At 46.4% G+C, this 19,787-nt stretch overlaps 1 protein-coding gene across 1 annotated transcript in view; it reads left to right on the top strand.

Moving 5' to 3' along the window:
* LOC144752493 (uncharacterized) overlaps positions 1-19,563 on the top strand; it is a 100,961-nt gene extending 81,398 nt beyond the window's left edge. Inside the window, exons 5-7 of the mRNA XM_078640405.1 lie at positions 9,255-9,371; positions 10,122-10,320; positions 18,839-19,563. Of these exons, the coding sequence (XP_078496531.1) occupies positions 9,255-9,371; positions 10,122-10,320; positions 18,839-19,281 (759 nt within the window). The 3' untranslated portion in view covers positions 19,282-19,563. The remainder of the gene's footprint in view (positions 1-9,254; positions 9,372-10,121; positions 10,321-18,838) is intronic.
* Positions 19,564-19,787: the final 224 nt, after the last annotated feature.

The following is a 19,787-nucleotide window of genomic DNA, read 5'->3' as shown; positions in this document are numbered from 1 at the left end:
CCCTGAGGACCCCGCCCAGCAAACCCTGCAGCAAGAGAGCCCCATGGTTCACCGACGAACTCAAGAGCTCCAAGAAGAACTGCCGAGCCCTCGAGCGAGCCTGGCGCAGAGACCCAACACCAGACAACATGACTGCCCTCAAGCTCGCCACCCGAAAACACCACCAACTGATCCACGCCACCAAGAAAACTGCATTCAAGGAACGACTGGACAACAACGCACACAACAGCAAGGAACTCTTCAACATCGTTAAAGAGCTCTCCAACCCCAACGCCGGAAACAACAACATCACCCCTTCGCAAGACCTCTGCAACTCCCTCGCCTCCCACTTCCACAACAAGATCGCGGACATACACAACAGCTTCAGCACTCAACCGACGCATGCCACGACCGAACCACCGCCCCCCACCACCACCCTCCGCGCCTGGACCCCGATCAGCACCGAAGACACCGTCCGCACGATGAACTCCATCCACTCCGGATCTCCGACCGACCCCTGCCCTCACCACATCTTCAACAAGGCCGACGCTGTCATCGCACCCCACCTGCGGGACATCATCAACACCTCCTTCGCCACCGCCACCTTCCCGGAGAGCTGGAAGCACGCCGAACTCAGCGCTCTACTAAAGAAGCCTTCAGCCGACCCCACCGACCTCAAGAACTACCGCCCCATCTCGCTGCTCCCGTTCCCTGCAAAAGTCATCGAGAAGACCGTCAACAAGCAGCTGGCCGCCTTCCTCGAGACGAACGGATCCCTCGACCTCTCGCAGTCTGGCTTCCGGGCCAACCACAGCACCGAGACCGCCCTGATCGCAGCCACCGATGACATCCGAGCCCTGCTCGACAACGGAGAAACGGCGGCCCTCATCCTCCTGGACCTCTCCGCGGCCTTCGACACTGTCTGCCACCGTACACTAGTGCAGCGCCTCAGCAACGTCGGAATCCAGGAGAAGGCACTAGAGTGGATCACCTCCTTCCTCGCCGGATGGACACAGAGAGTCCGCCTCTCCCTGTTCAGATCAGAAGCCACCGAAGTCATCTGCGGCGTCCCTCAAGGCTCCTCGCTCAGTCCAACCCTCTTCAACGTCTACATGAGCCCCCTCGCTAACATCGCACGCCAGCACAACCTCAACATCATCTCCTACGCCGACGACACCCAGCTGATCCTCTCCCTCACCAACGACCCCACCACCGCCAGAGCCAACCTTCACGAAGGGAGGAAAGAGGTAGCCGAATGGATGAAGAACAGCCGCCTGAAGCTGAACTCGGACAAGACGGAAGTCCTCATCCTGGGATCCTCACCCTCCGCCTGGGACGACTCCTGGTGGCCCCCCGCCCTAGGCAGCGCACCCAAACCAACAGACCACGCACGCAACCTGGGCTTCATCCTGGACTCCTCCCTCTCCATGACCAGACAAGTCAACGCCGTCTCCTCGTCGTGCTTCAACATCCTGCGCATGCTACGTAAGATCTTCCGGTGGATCCCCACCGAGACCAGGAAGACGGTCACCCAGGCCCTCGTCACCAGCCGTCTGGACCACGGCAACTCCCTCTACGCCGGAACCACCGCCAAACTCCAGAAAAGACTCCAGCGGATCCAGAACGCCTCAGCACGACTCATCCTGGACATCCCCCGTCGCAGCCACATCTCCGGACACCTGAGAGACCTGCACTGGCTCCCGGTCAACAAGAGAATCACCTTCCGCCTCCTCACCCACGCACACAAAGCCCTACACAACCAAGGCCCAGGATACCTCAACAGCCGCCTCAACTTCTACGCTCCCAAACGCCAGCTTCGATCGACCAGCCACGCCCTCGCCGCCGTCCCCCGCATCCGAAGAGCCACCACAGGGGGACGGTCCTTCTCCTACCTCGCCGCCAAGACTTGGAACTCCCTCCCGACCCACCTCCGCCTGACCCAGGACCACCTCGCCTTCAGGAAGCAACTCAAGACCTGGCTGTTCGAACAGTAGCGGACCCCCCTCCCCTAGCGCCTTGAGACCCTCTGGGTGAGTAGTGCGCTATATAAATGATATGATTGATTGATTGATTGAATATTCTGCCATCACTTGGCCATGGGAAATAGTGCGGGAATGGTTCTCACACTTTCTTCTTAGTCTTGTTGATCAGACACTAGTCCATGCATGCTCCCTTTCACAATTGACATACAATATTGAGCTTATTATAGACTTATAGTATCCCTTGTGTTTATGTTATGAATCTGCATTGGTCTGGATGCACAAGAGACAGGAGTACCTGAGGGAGCTTACTGGCAAGAACCTCTTCTTTTGACATTTTTATATTTATTGGAATTTACAGTATGAAACCAAACTACAACAACAAGGCGGTATGCTTCCAAGGTTCAGAAAAATCAGAAGCGTACAAGATCAAGGTAAATGGAATGCAGCGGGAGTGGGGGAAGAGGGTAGGAAGGGGGGAGGATGGAATAAACTGGTCACTCAGCAGAGTTCATCATCGACATAGACAGTGGTGTCCAACATCATAGTAACTAGTCTGACAGCAGGCGTGATTGAAACACCTCACCATTAGTAGTGTGAGTTATTAGGGCTGTTTATGAAGAAGGTCACTCAAGATAGTTTTCAGGTGAATAAAGATCCCAGGGGTCTTCAGCTGAATCATCTTTCTGGCACTAAAGTCTGAGGAATATTACTAGAGGTGACCATATGTCCCTTGAGCAAGACCGTGAAGGCATCAAGTCCCAATATGTGTTAAGTTGCTGTCTGCAATAGGTGGAATCTTGGAGCCACATGTCTCTACTAGGTGCCGGCCGTCTACCCCAATGGATCGCCACCCTGCGTTTGGCCAACAGCAGCATCATTGTTGTCAATCTGTGCATCTCTGGGGGGACCTCCTTGATATAGCCTATCTTCACAACGTGGGGTAAGCACTGAGGGGAATGGCCAGTGGAACACAAAATATCAGAAAAACTCCTGACATCAGGGCATTCCCATGTGTGTAGGAAGTCAGCAGTCTTCGCTGTCGCCAAGCCCATCTGAAGCATCTGCGCTGGTGTGTGATACATTCTTTGTAAGTATTTGAAATGTATTAAGTTAGCCTGTAATTCGGGCAGAGGGATTTGGACTGAGAGAAGCAGTATTTTTATTGTTCATCACTAATTGATATTTAGGTAATCAGACCAGGTTTGTTGAGCTGACGGTGTGTGAAGCAGTGTGATCTCATGCATACCAGTGTAAAGACTCATGACTAATCTACGAGGGGCGAGTTGGTAAGATTGTTTCCAAAACAGGGAATGTTGCAGGTGCTGCAGGGAAAGTGTCATCAAAGGGCTCGTAGGGACAGGGACGCTCGGATGGGATAGTAGGTCAGGGTGTCCAAAAGGAGGTGACTAGGTCTCGAAATACTTGCTGGGGGGGTTACAAACGTACGCTCCTGATATACCATAAAGAAGAATGTCAACTGCATCTGATGAAGCTGTGCATGAGCTTCCATGTCGGCTGACATGGGAAACAAGGGATGACCCAAAATCGGAACCAATGGGGCGAATAGGTAAGTAAGCTGTGCCCTCCACTGCAGCTCATTCCACACCCAAACTGTGGAAGCCACTGTATGTATATGGTTTCTCACTGACACCGTGCCCAGTACAGAGCTGTCTGTACTGGGCACAGTGTTGCATGATCATGCAAAAGAAGTGGAAATCGCTCTATTGATTCTCAGGCGTGTGATGGGCTACCCGTAAAGTAGTCAAATCAGCCATAAGATTTTGTCACTGATCCCGAGACGAGTTAAAATGTGAAAAAGGTAGGGCCATTCAAGTGAGTCAAATGCCTTGGTGGCATCTAAGAACACTGAAGCAGCACAGAGGTTGGGTTCAATCGTGTGTAGAAGAGCAAAAAATGTGATACGGTTATGAATTTTTGAGAGGCTAGGTACGAAGCCTGACTGATCAGGCCGGATTATGTTTGGCAAAGAGGGAGGAGACACGAGGCGATCAGCTAAGCTAAGATTTTGTTGTCAATATTTATCATAGAGAGAGGCCTATATGAGTTACAGAGCTGCGGATTTTTATTGGGTTTCAGTATAGTAACTATAAGAGCTTCACGGAGGCCGAGAGGAAGAAGTCTGCTTGTTATGGACTTCTCATACATATTTAGGAAATGGGGTCAAGTAAGGGAGCATTTTCTTTGTAAAAGGCAACAGCAAGGTTGTCAAGGCCTTGGGCTTTATCCCCTGGTAGGCTTCCGATGATCTGGAGTATTTTCTCTACTGTAAATGGTTAGTTGAGAAAAAGGCAGAGGCCTTCTTCTAGCCACAGTAGTTGTTTTGTATCTAAATAAGGTGAGGGGTCAGAGGGGGCAGTGGCTGAGAGGAAAGTACAAGTCAGAATAAAAGGAGACCATAAGACACTGTATGGAGTCTGCGTCTGCATAGCCGGTAAGTTTATTGTCTGGGAGTTCCACAACATAGTTGCTCTCCCTGGTCTTGCACAGCAGTCCAGCAAGAGTCTTACCTGCCCTATTACCCTGGCCATAGCCCGGGCATGGGTCTCCCTTCCCAAATAGTGCATTTCCTGAAGTGCTGCTTCCTCATATTCCAGGAGGTTGCTGCAGATGGATGCCAAGGTGTCCACATCACAGGATTTGAGGTAGTGGAGATCCAGGGCATGCATCTCTAACCCAAGTTGTCAATTCCCCTCGTATCATTTTCAGAACTCCCGCCTGCTTAGCAAAGTACATCCCACGGATAACCACCTTAAAGGCTTCCCATAATATGGATGTAGAGGAAAAAGACTGCAAGCTATATTCAAAATACTCAATAATGACTGTTCGTACTGCACTTCGGAAAACACCTGATTGTGCAGCACTCCTGGGGGAAGTTGGTAAGAGAACGCACACAAAATGTACATAAGAGGGGTGAACTCCAAAAGGAGCGGGGCATGGTCGGACAGTTTGCTTGGGAGATGCAGAATATCAGTAGCCCAGGACGTCCATGGTGACCAGCCAGTAGTCAATTCTGGATCAGGTGTTATGTGAGGACCATATGCATGTGCCTTTTGTGCTTTGTGCATGGCGTGAATGCCAAATATAAATGAGGCTATTATCTGTCATTATGGTACACAATTGTGCAGCAGCATGAGGGTGTGGGTGTTGTGAATCACTGGACCTTTCCATACTAGCATCAAGGACCACGTTGGAATCACCGCCCTAGAGCACTGACCCCGGGTCCATCGATGCAGCCAGCCACCAGACCTCAACAAAGGAAAGGGAGTCATCTGTGTTAGGGCCATACACAGACACCAATGTCTAGGAATAACATCATAAAATACCTGCCAGGATAACATCGCAACCCTGTTTGTGCAAAGTACCCAACTTGTGTGCCAAGAGAGGCCCTTACGGAGCAACGCCACAATGCCCCGAGTATAGTTTGAATAGCAGGCCATATGTTGCTCTGCAATCCACTTCGTCGTCAAGAACGTCTGTGTCAAGTCCATCAGATGAAGCTTCTGCAACAGGCCGATGTTAATGTTGTGGCTTTGTAGATATACAACGACATGAAGTGCTTTACCTCAGTAATTACGACCCCTAATGTTTAAAGTCAAGCATTTCACAGAGGCCATTTAAGAAGAGTAAATTATGAGGTGCTAATGGGCGATCAGGTAAAATCAGTAGAAGAGGTGAAAATCCAATGCTGAGTGGCTATAAAAGAGGGGGAAAAACAAATATAAACTGTACATTAGAAACAATGCCCCAACCAACAACCCACCTCCCACTTAGGCCACCCAGTCAGACCAAGCATTGCCATGCCACCCACTATTCAAAACACCATATACAGGCAAAAACAGCAAGAGGGGAATCATGCGGGGGGGAGGGGGGCAACCAGTAGGCCCAACACTCTCCTGGCACATTGTGTGCTGGGTGGTGGAAAAGAAAGATCAAGCTGGCGGGGGCAAGACCAGAACCAGTACCCTGGGCGTCCTAGGTGGGCGGCTGGACAGGATGGAAACCACTGGAAACCCACTGGCTCCCAGCGAAGAAAAGAGTTATTGAGGGAGGCCACCATTTCCAGCATCATGGCATGCCATTGTTATATAAACGCAAAGTGGAGATGTTCTGTCAGTCATTGTAGCTGAGGTGACCACGACCTAATCTCATGGGCAGTGAGGGGGAGGCAGCAGCAGCCTTGGGGTCAGTGAAGTAATTGGTTTTCTTGGAGTGGTGTATGCGGAGTTTGGCTGGGTAAGACATAGAGTACTTTTTTGTCCATCTTCTGTAACATGCATTTCACTGGAAGGAAGTCCCGCCAAGCAGCCTGCATGGCTAAGGAGAAGTATGGAAAGTAGGTGATCTCATTGCCCTGATATTGGATGGTCCGAATGTTCATTTGCCAAACGCAGTATAGAATCCCTATCTCAATCATTTAAGGGCTTAGCGATGATCGGGCATGTAGGAGCGCCAGGGGTCGGTCTCTGACCAAGTGATCTATTTGCCCTCAACGATGAACATAGGGGAAAGGGCATCTCCAAAGAGTCTTCAGAGCATCACTTCCATATAGTCCTTCATGCGATCCATTACTGTTGACTTGGAGACTTCAAGAATTCGCAGATTATTTCGTTGTGAATGTGCTTCTAGGTCCTCATTCTTGTTGCATATAAAATTGAGTACCTTCTCCATCTGGAGTAGGTGCTCCACGGCCGAGGAGTGGGCATCCTCAGCATCGGACATGCGACATTCAAGTTGGTCTATTCGCTCTTTGTACCTGTCAACTTTCTCCTTCAGGGGTTTGAATCGGTCAGCAAGCAGGTCTATTTTCGTGTCGATGGAGTTTAGGCTCTACTTGAGATATAGAAACATGGAGCGGATGTCTAGCTCCGGGGCAAGCCCACTGCTGTCCTGAGGGCCCAGCACTTGGTCCTCAGGGGGTAATTCAGTCGTACGTGTCATTCTGCATGATTTGAAGGTCAACTTGGATTGCTTATTGTTGGTTTTCCCCATAGTGTAGGTGAGCCACATAAGTAATCGAAAGAGAGGCGTGCCACTAACCGGGGGGTGCTAGGCACACAAATCGCTCTTTGGCAGCCACAGGGCTTCTCCACTCCCTAAGTGTGTCCCACAAGAGGATACAGGTAAATCCAGTCAGGCATCTCTATACATCGTACTCAAGCAGGCTACGGTCATCCATATCACTGGCAAAAAGTGTGGAGTACTGTAGATCAAAGGTGGGTTACAGAAGCAGATCTTCACCCACGGGGCACGCCTGACCCTGAAAACCAATCATAGGGGGCACAAGCAGGCCCACTGCAGCCAGCAGTTCCCAAATTGTAAGGTGCTGTCTCAGCAGGAGGCCTGCTCAGAGTGGAACAGCGCACTACTCACCCCTGAGGCCACGTTCAGCCTTGTCGTTGCATCAGTCCACCCTGCCATGCTCTGGCCCCCTATATAATAGGGGTGGACCCCTCCAGGCCTCCTGCCCACACTGACAGTCCACTCAGGGAATGGGTGTGGATGGCTGCAACAGGCTGCAACTTGGCCAAACGGGTTTACGAGGCAGAAGGTCAGGTTTTGAAACCATAGGTCGATGTAGCTACACTTAAATACCCATTGTGTCAAATGGTCCCACCCACTAAATGTCTCAAAACCAGGGCCAAGGAAGCCGAAAACAAACAAGGTGAAATAACCTGTGTTTTGTGGGTTTCCCGGGGGCGATGAATGGAGCACATCTTTCCCTCCTTGCCAGAAGCAGGCTTCAACAGAGTGGCAAAGCCCCAGAAACTGAGGCACTGTCAGTCCAGCCACAATGCCTCCAATAAATGCCAGATGAATGCCTGATTGTCTTTCCGACTGGCACTGCGTCCCTAAGGTGGGCATTTTGCGGCCGGGCTTGCTAGCACCCCCACGGGCAAGAACCTTAGCAAAAATCTTTAGCTCCTTATTAATGAGCGATGTGGGTCTTTAGGAGGCACATTTCTTGGGTGGTCTTTCCGACTTATGAATCACCAATACAGTGGCAAGATTCAGGTCTGGGGGTACTGCTCCTCGGTTCCAGCCTCAACAAAGAGATCCAGCAAGCGGGGAACAGCATGTTGCGAAACTTGCAATAAAGCCATCAGGTCTAGGTATCTTTCCTGCTTTCAACTGGTTTATCAACATCTTGGCTGCCTCTACCATGTCTCGTCATTTATACACTTTCTACTTCTTATCATTATCAAAAGTTAATATATTCATTTCAATTGACATATTATACATACATTGAGTTTGAATATATATTTTTAATATCTTTGAAAATGAGCACAAGTATGAACACTTGAACACATAATAAGTTTGCAGTTACTATGTCTCAAGTGTTGCATTATTTTGCAATAAAGCTAATGATTATTAGCTTAATGCTTATTGTTGCTTCATAAGTCTTTAATTTTGAATTCTTTCTTCGTCATTATTTTTAAAATTAAAATCTTAATAAATGTCTTGGATAAAGTTACTGAGCAAAGTTGTCCTCCCATATAGAACTTGAAGAATGATGCCCACTAGAGAGGTGTCAGACATTATCCCTCTGAAGGAGACATGCAAATTGCATATCCCTCCTGTACAGAATTAGTTCACTAAAGGTATCTGCTGTATAGGTGTCTTGTTAAACATATCCACAACCAGTGCACACCTTGTGCAAAAACACATTAATCTGAGGAAAAATACCTCTTCTAAAGAGGAATCCAAGTTCAAATTCCAATTACAAGGATTAGTGAAAGATGTCTTGTTGCAGAGCTATCTGGGCAAAGATGTCCACTTAAAATAAATATCTGAGCAAACACTCAACTTCTGCAGACTAGATCTGAGCAAATATACCCCCTAAAGAAAAATATATGCAAAAATGATTCCTACATATGAATCCAAGTAAAAGTACTTCAAGTACAAAATGCCCCATTTCTGCAGAGGCTGTCATTTACCTGCACTTACCACTTTTGCTTCAGACTGGTAGAACTAGTACACTGGTAGAGAGCAGGCTGCATGTTTCTGTATCATGGATTGCTAGTTTAGGTGAGTGTAAGTGTGAGACAGACTGCTGGCTTCCACGTGTCGAAAAGCTCTGCGTTGGGCATAGCTTCATGATAAATGTGATAACAGTCACCATAATATGTAATCTTAGTTTCTCCATTGGGACCGGGTGTCAAGTCTTTGTGATATAAATGTGCCTATTCAAGAACAAAAACCAAAGAACTGAATATTAGAAGCATCCCTTTCAAAGTTTATCAAGAACGTTGAGTCTAACGTACTCTGTTTCAGGCGGATGTCTACGAACTACTGGACAGTCGTGTCAAGCCTTGGAGAGGGAACCTCATCTCATCTAGACTCCTACCGTTGCACTCGCAGGGGTGGGAGGTGTTCAACGTCACTCAGGTGGTGAGTCTTCTTCCTGTTGATGCATGTCTATGAGAAGGCCGGAGAAGATCTTTCCTACTCTGAGTTCTCCCCACTCAGTATAATATCTCTCACTTCTGCACTCACTGCTAATTCGATAAACTCGGTCCTAGAATCATATTCACCACAGCCTTTGAACAGTCCCATGCGTTGCATGGTACCCTATTCTCAACACCTACCAAAGTGTCTGCTCAGGAGAAAGAACATTTCTATCCCAAGACAGTGTTATTACTATGGCACATCCTCAATCCTAGGGGAAATGGTGGATCTTCTAAGGAAGTTAACTCCCAGATACCTAGATCTCACCTGTCTCCATTCTTACAATCCACATATAATGAGACATTTTGCTTTTACTTGTAGGACATGTCCTACATATTAAAAATGGTGCAAACCTAACAAATCACAATAATTGCACTCATTAAACGTATGTGTAGTGCTTGACGTACATTATACTTTGATACTACATGCAGTTGACGTGCTCAGGACCTATGCAATGACATGTTCTCATGCAACAAGCTTAGCTTTCCATGTTGCTCTCCTCATCTAGAAAGACTAGAAGCAGTGGTTCTGTTGTGCTTATCGATATGTAGACATGAGAATGAAATAGTACATTCTTGTACCCAAATTAGTATCTGTTACTGGTAATTTGTGACCACACCCTGCTCCAGCCCAGTCTACTTCCACCAGCAGCCATTTGACCAGCTACTCATGCTATTCTCCTTCTCTGAAAAGGTTTCCAGGTGGCTCCAGAACGACAGCCCCAACTATGGGTTCCTGATCATATCCACCCTGCCATCAGGCAACTCCCTGGATAACCACTTCATGAGTTTCTCCCGGAGCACCCCCGGGAAGGGGAGAAGGACTTCACCATTCCTTGTGCTCTTCAGCGATGATGGGAGGCGACGGGCCACCAGCCCCCCACCAGAGCCAGGTACAGAGCCACAAGGGTACTGTCAAAGTATCCATGTATGCTATTTTGGGTCTTTTTTGTTAAGGCTTGGTCGGGAAAATGGATAAGGTCAAAACATGACTATTGTGAGTTTTTAGCAATCAACATTTGTAATCTAGTTGCCTTATAAAATCACTGTTTACATTTCAAGAGTCTCGTAGTCTGCCCTCCTAATCTGTGGCCTGTCAGAACTCTGCAACCCTCCATGGTCACTGGGACCATTCAGCATTCCCAGGACTGTGGACTGTCAGCGTTGCCTGGGTGTAAACTGGTAACACCACAAACAAGCGACCTGTCAGCTTGCCAAGCCTCTGGCTGTCAGAACACCAATTGCTTGAACTGCCAGCACACGTAGTGGTTTGTCGTCAAGTAAAAATTGTAACCTGTTAAAGCGGAAGGACAGTGACCGGTCGGTTCAAAATTATGAACTAGCGGTGCATCAAGATTGTGACTTGTAAAACTCAAAACTATAATCTAACAGCATCCTAAGACTGTAAGTTGTTGCTTATTTAGGACTACAGTTATCTGCAAGCACTCCAGGACTGAACATAATTGTGGCAGTTCAATATTGTGACCTTTCAGCATTATGAGCCCGCCTGGGTGGAGTTTGTGGAGTTATTCTAAGTGGAACTCAGCGAACTGACAAAAAAACTCTGCCAAGCTATGGGGAGTTCCGCGAGCGGCAGAGTGGGTTACCTCGTGCTGTTTGCACTGATTTTTAGCGCCGGGTGTTTGTCCCATGTTGTAAAATCAGCACAAACGGCATCCCGCACAGTGCAAGAGGGTTCTGCTTCTTCCTGCTGCTCGAGTAAAAGTTCTACTCGAGCAGCTGCTGCCTCAACAGAAACGGAAGGTTTCTCAACACGAGGGGTAGTAACCATCCGCGACCGCCTGCTTTGAGAAATCTCGCTGGGAAGTGGTCTAGCGTTGGGATTTCTAGTTCTGCGAGTTCCGTGGAGCGCGGAGTGCAAAATACCCTACAAACTCCACAAACGGAGCAGAGTGCACAACACAGGCTTAATTACAAGATGTCAAACTTTTATTATAAATGCCCAGTATAGTTTTTTCTGCAGTTTTTACTAACTAGTTTTAGCCGTAACTAGTTAATATATATTTACTATTTTTGTATCAACCTTTGTGTGTACCTTAAGTTCTTTACCATCTTAGTGTATTTCAGTACGACTGTTATACCTGCACCCCCCGCAACTGTGGAGTAGTTAGCCTACGAGTACTGCCCATCCTTCCAGCCAGTGAGTTTCCTAAGAAATGTTTGGTGCCTGTATGCTTGGGGCACCTGAGATACAGCCTTTTTACACCAGCAGAAATAGAATGTTCTGTTTTACGGTTGGTGAACAATCCTTGGTGACATCATAGATAAGGTTTTGCTGGCGACGAGTGCTGCAGAAGTGTATATATTCCAGGAGGGGTGAAACTCTTTCTCCTGCTCCTGAATAAACCCCATTGTGTGGCACCTAACATTGAATCTTTTCTATATCATTTGAGGGAGACCTCTGTATGTGAGTGTGAAACACAAGCAAGAATCAGTACGTGCCACCTAAAGCAGATGATACCGGTGATAGAATCCTGTTAATGATGGTATTCAGTCTTTTCTATGGAATTATATAACCCCAATACAATATAATCACAAAAATTGTCTTCTAGGTCTGAATTTCAGTCGCTTATTGTTGGTAGGTGCTTGTGGCCTGCTTCAAAGAGAAGTAAGCATAGGGTTAAAAAGATGCCTCAGTTTACGACGACTAGGAAAGACACCTATATGTGGTGCATGAGTATATTCCTGACCTACTCTATATGGTGACATTCAGTCTGGGATGAGATCATGTTGGAAATGGCCCTTTTTGCAGGATTATTCCCAAACTTTTTGCTTCTTCCTCCTATTTTTTCCTGACTTGTCTGTGTTGGTTTTAGGACTCGGGGCACTTTACCACTGCTAATCAGTGCTAAAGTGCATATGCTCTCTGTGTAAATTGTGTTATGGATTGGTGTTTCCATGATTGGGTATTTGATTTACTTGTTAGTCCCTAGTAAAGTGCACTGAGTGTGCCAGGGCCTGTCAACCAATGCTACTAGTGAGCCTGCAGCACTGATTGTGCCACCCTCGTGAGTATCCCTAAAAAGGTAACTCAGACCTGCCATTGCAGAGTTTGTGCGCAGTTTGTAACTGCCATGTCGACTTGGCAAGTGCACCCACTTGCCAGGTCCTAAACCTTCCATTTTCTACATGTTAGTCACCCCTAATGTAGGCCCAAGGTACCCTTGTGGGTAGCGTGCAGTGTATGTGAAAGGTAGGACATGCCCTGGTGTGTGTGGCATCCCTGATAGTGAATTACAGCCAATTTCGTTTTTCACTGTTGCAAGGCTACCTGTTCCCCATAGGACAGAATGGGAAGTTTGCTTATAACATCTTATAGACATAACTGGCCCTGGGAACTAGGTAGGAAAATACAATTTAGTATGCCTGAACTCAGAATCTAAAGATGCATCTTTTATTGAAGGTAATTTTTACGTTCTGTGTTTGAAAGTACCACTTTTAGATACTAGGTATTTTTTTGCTCAGTCATCCTGTGTGCCTCTGTAGGAATGTGGATTGCTTGTCTGGGTTTTGGATGACAGAAGGCTGGGGAGAAGGAGGGGCTCCAGATAGTCTAGGTGGGTAAGGAAAGGGCTAAATAGACCTGGGCTGCGATGGGGGAAGGGGAGGAGATTTCCTTGCATCTCAAAGGGCCTGGTCTGCCTCTGACAATGCCGTCTCCACCCCCTGCCAGGAAATCACACCAGAGAAGGTAGAACTGGTTCTGCCTAGGCTCTGTCTAGAGGATCAAAAGATTTTTGGATACAAGTACTGGGGCCCGACACCTGAACTTTAGAACTCATTTTGGATCAAGAAGACTGCCAAGAAGAAGAGCTGGAGAAGCTGTGAGGAGGGACTACCACTTTGCTGTGTGCTTTGCTGTGTTGGCCTGCAGTGGCTGCTTCTGTCTTGGGCAGTGAAAGGACTGGACTGAACTTTCTGCAATCTACTTTTGTGAGTTTCTCTAAGGGCTTGAGGTAGAGCTTGCCCCCTGTTCACAAAGTCTCAGGAACAACAAAGACGTCAAGCTCTTCTGCCTGCAGCACTGGGGACTGTGTATTTTGTGCTGCAACAGAGGAAAAGCAACTCGACGATATCTATGACACCGCTGCTGACTCCGTGTCCTGAAGGCACCGCAGAGGGCACCGCGACCCTAGTCTCACCGATGCCGCCTGCTGACACCGCCACCGAACCGCTGCTCGCACCGCGGTCTGTGGGCACCGCACTCCGCAACGCTTCGCTTCACAGTGACACGTTGGCACCGCAGAGGGCAATGCCGCACTGCGACCCTGGTCTCATCGACGCCGCATGCTGACACTGCCACTGAGCCGCTGCTTGCACCGCGACCCGTGGGCACCGCACCCTGCACCGCCTCACTTCACGACGACGCTGTGGCCTCTCCGACGACGACGCTCCATGCCGAAATCGACGCCGCTGCTTGCACCGTGTTTCGAGGGCACTGCTCGTAAAGTTACATGATGCGCCGCCCCCATCCTGCACCGCAGCCTTGGCCTACCGACGCTGGCGCCATCAACTCCAGTTCGTCAGCCGATGACAGCGCTTCAGCAACAACGACACTGCTGCTTGCACCGTGACCTGCCAGCACCGTGACGAGCACCGCCTTCATCTCGCACCACGACCCTGGTGTCACCGACGACGCCATCTATTGCCGCCACTGAGCTGCTGGTCGCACCGTGACCTGAGGGCACCGCACCACTGCACTTCGCACTGTAGCACACGACGCCTGCCGATGCCAGCGCTCCTGACTCCATCGGAGAGGAGATCGACCTGCAACGTGTGTGACTTCGAGGGCCCCCGACGACTCCTGCACCGACCTCTGGAACTGACGTCTGCAGACGCCATGTTTTCGGAAGCTCAACGAGAGGTCATCGTCGCCCTGCATGTCTAAAAGGTACAGTTTGAGGGTCTTCTCGACAATGTAGGTGGCCCGCGGTCAACCAGAACTGTTTGGATTTGTTTGCTCACGACGCAGTGATAGCCTCGGACGGAGCTATTGACATCAAGGATCTATTTTAAAGCATATTTTGATAATTGAAGATTTTGAAGTACTGTATTGTGGATTTTTATCGTGTTTGGTCTTGTCTTAAGTATATAAAAATATTGGATATTTTTCTGGTGTGGTGTCCTTTTGTAGTGCTTACACTGTATTACTGTTGGTTATGTGCAAATGATTTACACACTGCCTCTAAAATAAGCCTGACTGCTCGTGCCAAGCTACCAAGGGGGTGAGCAGGGGTTATTTTAGGAGTGTAACTCCCTTTTCTTGACTAGAGTGGTGGTTTCTGCCTGGCTTTGGCACATGCCCTAGCCTGCCAAAAATCCAATTTCTAGCAGATCAGTACCACTAAACTGTGTCATTCTTTAGCCTGTCACATGCACATACCACTTCCAATTCTGAATAGCTATTCAAATATAATTGTTCCCCTTCTTTCTAACATTTATTGGAACATTTCCTGCCTGCATACTGCCAGTATACCCCTGGCCACCCTCTAGTCCTTCTAAACATACTCACTCGTCTAGCATTGTATTACTTTGTCCCCAGCCATAAAAGTGACCATATAAGTCTGCATGCCGTGCCCTAGTCCATCGGCACCTGCATGCCTCTTTCCTACATTAACAATTGGAGTATATTTCTGCCCTTACACATGAACCCCCAATCCAGGACCATCCAACTACAAATGCATGCTCCAGTTTTCAATCCAGTGGACATGCTACAATGTTGCTTTATGGGTTTTCATTTATTTGTATAGCATGCTTCTGCCATTGGTATGACCATGCGGTGTGGCTTGACACAGGCAGTACACTATTGTGTGTCACACATAAGGAGGAAATGTGTATGTGTAACATGAGGTAAAGTTTTGCATCTGACACCTGATGTAGAGTTCAGTGTCTGACTTCTGAGGTAAATTTATAGACAATCTTGTATATGCCACGTGCCTAGAATCATGTTAACGATGTAAAAGACAACTGTGGTAGTCATGTAGATTTCCCCGGAAGCAGAGTCATAAATATTAGACCTGCTGTAGAATACTTTGAGTGACACCCGAGTTAGAATCCTGTAATTGGAACCAGGGTACAAAGTCGATGTGATAAATTCTGTAGAATGTAGTAAAATAGCATCACAGGTAGCACATTCAGGAGTCTACCCCAGTGCCATTTAAAGTATTAATGTGATGCCTGTGGTATAATCAAGTATGTGGCACCTAAGTTAGAATACTAAAGAAGTCACCTAAGATAGAATCTTCTGAGCAACACCCTAGCCAGATTTTTTGTGTCTGACATCAGACTCCTAAGGCACTCAGAGCAAAATCATTTTTGTAATGCCTGAGGTAGAATATAGGAAATTACACTTGGGCTGGATTCCTGTGTGTAATACTTTACGACGAGGTAGAACCAGGTATATGATATCTGTAAATAGATTATGCGGATGACACATGAGATTGAATCGGGATAATCCGGTTTATGACACCTATTGCAATGGAGGTGGATTCCGATTCTTCTCGTGCCATGGGTGGAATGCCCAGCATTCTTCACGGACCTTATATGTCACCTCAAGTAGAAAGTTGAATATCACAGGAGGTTAAATACTGTAAATGACTCCTGGGATAAAATATTGTATAAGACGCTTGTGGTACCTAAAGTAGAATCATGCCATTGATACAGAGTTTCACACATGAGGTGGACTCTTGTCATAGACTCCTACAATAGAGTTACGGGTGTGACACCACGTGTGGCAGCTGAAGCAGAGATAAACTATTTTCCAACCTTAAGTGAACTAAAAATATCTAGAAGATAATGCAGACACAAAGAAGGCTATCATAAGCATAAATCTTTCATGTGCCTCCTCCAACCAGTGTCAACTGTATGAGTGAGGACAGTCCCATAAAAAGAAATGCATTTTGAAGTGTGTTCCAGCTCCAGAGAGCAGTTAAACCGAAGGTTCTGAAAAGCAAGAATCTCAAATGTCATGAACTTCTTTCATCTTCTTACCGAGCAGTCGCACGTGAAAAAAAACATTTACATTCCTTCTTTGGAGAAGTAGAACCGCAACTGTAAATTTCAATCTTGCTGGTAACTTTGAAAAACTTTACACTGAAAAGAAAGGTCAACATTTTGAACCAAATATAAGAAATGAACTCACCAAAAGCATGAACACTATTAAAGAAAACTGTACTAAAATAAATACACTTAGGTATCTGCCAATCCTCTAGTACATATAAAAAGGGATATTTTCTCTGGTAATCTTCTAATCTTAAACAGATTGGGATACAGGGCTGCTTGACACCCACTGCTATGGTGTCTGTTCACAAAGGCAAATGTATACCTGTAGATTTACTCATGTGTAAAGTAACTACTGCACCTAATAGTTAATTTACACTTTTTCGCTAGTTACAGTTTCCGCGTGTAAAGTTACTACTAAATGCAGGCTTACATGTCTCTACAACTTCAGAAGTGGGGGTGGAGTCTGCTGGAACACGATATGAAAGTGTAAAGTTACTAATAGTGTGTGTGTAATTTAAAACCTGAAAGAATGATTTAAGCTTATTTCCTAAATGATGTCCTTTTAAATAGGGGTGTGCCAAACTTGCTTAATTTGCATTTGCATATTTATGAAAAATGTCAGTAAAATTCAGCATAACTATGCAAAATGAAAAACCTGCTTATGGCACTATATTTTATGTGTCTTCAAGTCAATTTTGGATAAGAGGACTCCTTTCAAGCTAAAAAAATAGCACGTAAATCCCAAGCGGCATGAATCGCATCATCTCGAGATCTGATCCTTCAAGATGCTCCAGTGAACTGGCGCTGAATTTTTGATGTGTGACCTGGCCTAATAGAGTAATTTCAGGAATTTCGTGTGAGAAGCTTAATATGAAATTAACAAAATAATGAGAGATTAAGGCAGCATAACACAAATCTCACATAGGCCTAATTTTAAGCCTCTCCCTCCATTATATTCTATGGGAGTGTGTTGCATTACCTGTGAGTGGCCAGGTTTGGTCTGTGGTGCTGGATGTATTCCAAGGCAAAGATGGAGTACATATACTACTGTTTTGGGTCAGTTCTAGCTGTAGTAACTCTAGAAGTGCAGTTTGTGAATAACAATTGTCTTACTTCTTTGTGGATTAGTGTTTGTACTTATGCTCTCTTAAGTGAGGTGAAAGTGCTTTCATATTTTGCATTGCTCTTCACCAGTTACCAAATAACAGGCTCCAGTCTCCAGGCTTCGGCTCTTTATCTGCAATCTGAAAGTTTTGAATTTAGTTTGAAATATATTAATCTTCAGTGACCTGGCAATAAAGTAAAATTATAATCCCCCAGAAAACAAAAATGTACCAAAGCCAACCTCCACATGATGTTACATCTACTGCCAGGTCTTCATCATGAACTCTCCTGCCATACTGAGTATGCACAATAAAGGGCAGCCACTGTTGTGAATCTATCTTTATGTGTTTCTAGAGACTTATGTTGGCCCTTTCCTGATATCTTCCCATCACGAAAAGAAGCTAATAAGTCTGGAACCCCCCTCTAGAGCATGGCATTCTTTATTTTCCAGATATGGCTGAGTTCAACCCAACCATAATACTTTTCTTGCTTCTCTATCGAAGATTTTCTAATCCACATCATCATAACGGCCAAAACATGATTTACGAGTCACCAGTGCTATCTCGTAAGGAGCAATTCTATTTACTAGGAGAATTTTACTGGTGGATTTCTATGCCTCCAAGGCCACATTTTCCTGTGTCTTAACACCCTTGGTAGAAAATAATCAGTAACATCCTGCTGAAACCTATCCTCATAAAACTCATGGATTTGGTCCATCATATCTTTACTTTGATTCATTCCAAAAAGTCAAAAAGAACCCTTTTTTTATCTTGTAGAGCTTTCCTTCTCTCTAAAGATCTTATTATTAGAAAATCAATAAACGCTGGCCCAAAAAACAGCCGCTGAGATCTTGCAAAATCTGCATTGAATACAGATGACAAAAATAAATATGCACCACATTGTTAGATGATACATTACCAGACAAACATAATAAACCAAAATTTGTATTTAGCTGCTCATATGAAGTGTAAACAAAAGAGATTGTTGCAGGGGCAGCCAAGCGCTCTACAAATCCAGATAACATAACATAACTTTTAGCAGCTGTTTTAGTGTATAATGTTCGGGTATTGTACATTCTTTTGTCTGCTGCTCTTTGAAGGAGGCAATTTAAAGAGTAACTTTGATAGTGCAAGTGCTTTTATCCAATACTGCACATAACACTTGGGGTTGAGTATATTGGTCACCATGTCAAATGTTCATCCTTGTTTTGTTCTCTGACTCATTGGGAGTCAATATAAATGGTTACTGTGCTTGAAACTTTAATTGTTGCTCTTTTCCTACCAGGCTTTCCACCTGCACCGGTGGAACTTCCACAACTTCAGCCCAATCAGAACATTGTCCCCTCTGTCATTGACCTGAAGAAAATCAGACAGATACGGGACCTTTCGCTGTCTGCCCAGCACCATCACACGTCCTGCCAGCGGGTACCCCTCTACGTGGACTTTGAGGAGATTGGCTGGCAGGGGTGGATCATCTCCCCGCGAGGATACAATGCCTACCACTGCCGCGGGGCCTGCGTCTTTCCTTTGGGGCAAGGACTGGGTGCGACCAATCATGCCACAGTGCAGTCCATTGCCCATGCCCTGAAGCTCTCCAAGGACATTGACACTCCCTGCTGTGTGCCCGATAAGCTTCACTCCATCAACCTGCTCTACTTCGATGATGAGGAAAATGTGGTCCTCAAACAGTATGATGACATGGTGGCTGTGAGCTGTGGCTGCCACTGACCGCAGTCTGTTTTTTTCCATCGCTTCCCACCTCCTTCTAGAAGCCATGCTTATTTTGTAGCAAGTGGGCGAAGGTAAAAAGCTGTTCTCTTACTTGATCTTTACTGTTGCAGGACTTGAGCAACATCATCCCATGAGCATGTAAACAATGTCACCTGAACTCATCAAAATGGCCCCATGATCTCATTAGCAAAGACTTGTGAACTTGTCAATACTGAATTTGAGAGTTTTGAGCTTGTAAACACTGTCATGAAAGATCAATAAAACGCATTGGCTGTCCTATGAGCTTGCTAACACTATCCTATGTGTTGCATAGGCATCTTCCAACCAGCTTCTAAAGACTTTTCCATACGTTTGTCTACATTGCTCCATCAGCACATCAGTGCCATCCCATAAGCTTGTGAACACTGCTCCACAGGCACGCCACCCCTTTCCCCCAAGCTTATCAATGTGTTTACCTGAGCAGACCGCTATCCTATGAGCATGTCAACAACTTCCAACAAGCT

Source organism: Lissotriton helveticus, chromosome 5_1 (genome assembly GCF_964261635.1).
Source record: "Lissotriton helveticus chromosome 5_1, aLisHel1.1, whole genome shotgun sequence".
NCBI lineage: Eukaryota > Metazoa > Chordata > Amphibia > Caudata > Salamandridae > Lissotriton > Lissotriton helveticus.
Note: the sequence above shows the minus strand (reverse complement) of the source record. Positions and strands in the feature narration are given on the sequence as shown.